General features: G+C 39.0%; 1 protein-coding gene across 1 annotated transcript in view; it reads right to left on the bottom strand.

The window, feature by feature from the left end:
• The window catches only part of LOC138016610 (E3 ubiquitin-protein ligase RBX1), a 4,590-nt gene extending 2,135 nt beyond the window's left edge, over positions 1–2,455 (bottom strand). The window contains exons 1-4 of the mRNA XM_068863792.1: positions 2,326–2,455; positions 2,202–2,229; positions 2,054–2,104; positions 855–925 (exon numbers count right to left, since the gene is read on the bottom strand). Coding sequence (XP_068719893.1) covers positions 855–925; positions 2,054–2,104; positions 2,202–2,229; positions 2,326–2,415 — 240 coding nt within the window. The 5' untranslated portion in view covers positions 2,416–2,455. The remainder of the gene's footprint in view (positions 1–854; positions 926–2,053; positions 2,105–2,201; positions 2,230–2,325) is intronic.
• Positions 2,456–2,459: the final 4 nt, after the last annotated feature.

Here is a 2,459-nt window from a genome sequence, read left to right on the forward strand (position 1 = left end):
TAAGTGCCTGTCTTGAATTAATGTCACAGATACGAGGCAAACATTATTTAATTTCAGGAGTAAACAATTTAGTGCTTTAACACTCAACGATTTGCATCCTTGTGAGCCGTGGAACAATCTTCATACATGAAAATCCTGCCAAAGCTGAAATTCATCCAATCAGTTTGCTACGATAAGCAATGCAAATTCCAAAACAAAAACAAACGGTAGAAAAGCCTATTGGTTGAAGGTGGGCCTTCAATCTTACCAGCTTCATAAACAAACATTCAAGAGGACATATGTTTACTTCGTTTCTTAGGTTTTAATTGAATGTCATCTTTTCTCACAAGCCCAGCCTTTGAGTAACTGCCAGACCCACACAGCAAGGCTGCTGCCTTAGTAGCCACGGTCATTATTGCAAGAGCCCAGGTTGCCCACCCACCCAAGGGGTTTCTTCACTTACCTGGGTTCATTAGTCATTTCTACAGGAAAACAACAGAGCAATATTGTATCTTTTTTGCTTCTTGATACCTCCTGAATTCCCTAACTGATTGTTTGGTTGCTTGCTTGTTGGACAAGCGGTCTAAGGAAGATTTTTTGCCTGAGCACAAAATCTACTTGTCCTGGATGACTGCAAGGTGGTTTGCTAGAGTTCTGTCACAACACCCACATACATTTATCATCACTGAATACCTGTAACCTATTCTACTGGCAATTTCTAATTGCAATTCCTGGACAAAACTAAATGGAATGCCACAGAAAATGTAAAAGTTGTGTTGACATAAAAACCCTAAAAAAATGCGAGGCCTTTTTCAGCCTCACTAGTAGGAGTGACTGGTTGAATGGACAGGGAAGTTGAACTTAGCTGTACTCACATTACAAACACCCCATGCAACAGTGCATTCCTCACTTGTTGCCGAGGCCTGATTGGCTTGACATTCTATACCTGAAATGTGAAATGTTAATGAGATGTTATTCCTTCGTATCGGCCAGAACGAGTAGCATTTGTTTTTCTATGAGTTACGAGGAATAAAAGGGGTATTATCCACAGCGACACCCTTACAGAAGGATGAACCCACCCAAACGTGGACAACTGCTGAGCAATGTACAGGAATAAATGAAGGTAAACTAGTTGCTTGGGGGTTGGCAAAAGGACAACTGAAAAAATTCGAGTCCTACATGTGGGCAGGATTCAAACTTATGACCTCCATAACACTGGTCGGATGCTTTACTGTTTGAGCCACTAAAACTCATTGGAAGCTGGGGCATTTTTCTAGGTCCTGAATGGAAAATGTGTCCTGGTGGAGTGCAGGCTACTACAAAGACATGCATTTAAAAATTTAAGGCACATGACTTTGTAGAGCCTGCAGAGCAGTGGGACACAAGTCATTGTCCAATCAGGACCAAGAAAAAAGGCCCAAGCTCCCCAGGAGTTCTAGTAGCTAAATGGGTAGAGAATCTGACCAGTGTTGTCGTAGGTTCGAATCCTGCCCATGACTCTGAGTTTTAATGGGCAACAGGTCTTTAGAAGGCTGGCAACCGGTTGCTCATAGGGCAAATTAGTAAGAATGTAAGTGTCAAACACTCGTAGCTATTAAGACGAGGAATGGATTATTTTAAAATGGTCTAAAATTTCCTAAAATGAGCTACAACAGTATCCAAAATGACCTAAAATTAGCTACAACAGTATCTAAAATGACCTAAAATTAGCTACAACAGTATCTAAAATGACCTAAAATTAGCTACAACAGTATCTAAAATGACCTAAAATTAGATACAACAGTATCTAAAATGACCTAAAATTAGCTACAACAGTATCTAAAATAACCTAAAATGAGCTAAAATGACCAAAAATGACCTACTCATTTAAGGTCATTTTAGATCATTTTAGGTGATACTACGGTCGAACACTGAGTAAGTTAAGAAAACAAGGCGTAAAAGTAAGTTAAGAAAACAAGATTCAAGCTTAGATCATGTCGATCTTCATTGATTAAATAACGTACCCATTGATTACACATAGTTCTAATTGAAAACCAATTACTGCAATCACAAAAGCTAATGTACATATACATACACAAATCCATGATATGATTGCGGCAGATGGCGCAGTTGTCGACCACAATATCTGAAATTCAATAAATTTTGATTTTCATCTGTACCGGCTGAACGTTTTAAATGAAAACAATAACAAACTGAATAAAAGTTTTACTAAAATACTTTACCCCATGCCCACAACGCAACAGCATTCCACTGTAATAAACATTCCGAAAAGCAAGTTTAGAAAATATGATCTCTCAAAAAAAAATACTCAGTGAGAAAAAGAAAGGTTTCGAAAACCATTAGCACCTTTTTCACTTCGAATCGTTTTTTGACAGCGCCCGAAGAAGTGGATGCAACAGAAGGGGAATCGATTTCCATTCCTTCAGCTTCCGCCATTTTGTGCGTTTGCTTTTTTTGCGCAAGCTCAGCGCCTTTGCGTC

The sequence above is a fragment of the Montipora capricornis genome, chromosome 9 (genome assembly GCF_036669925.1).
Source record: "Montipora capricornis isolate CH-2021 chromosome 9, ASM3666992v2, whole genome shotgun sequence".
NCBI lineage: Eukaryota > Metazoa > Cnidaria > Anthozoa > Scleractinia > Acroporidae > Montipora > Montipora capricornis.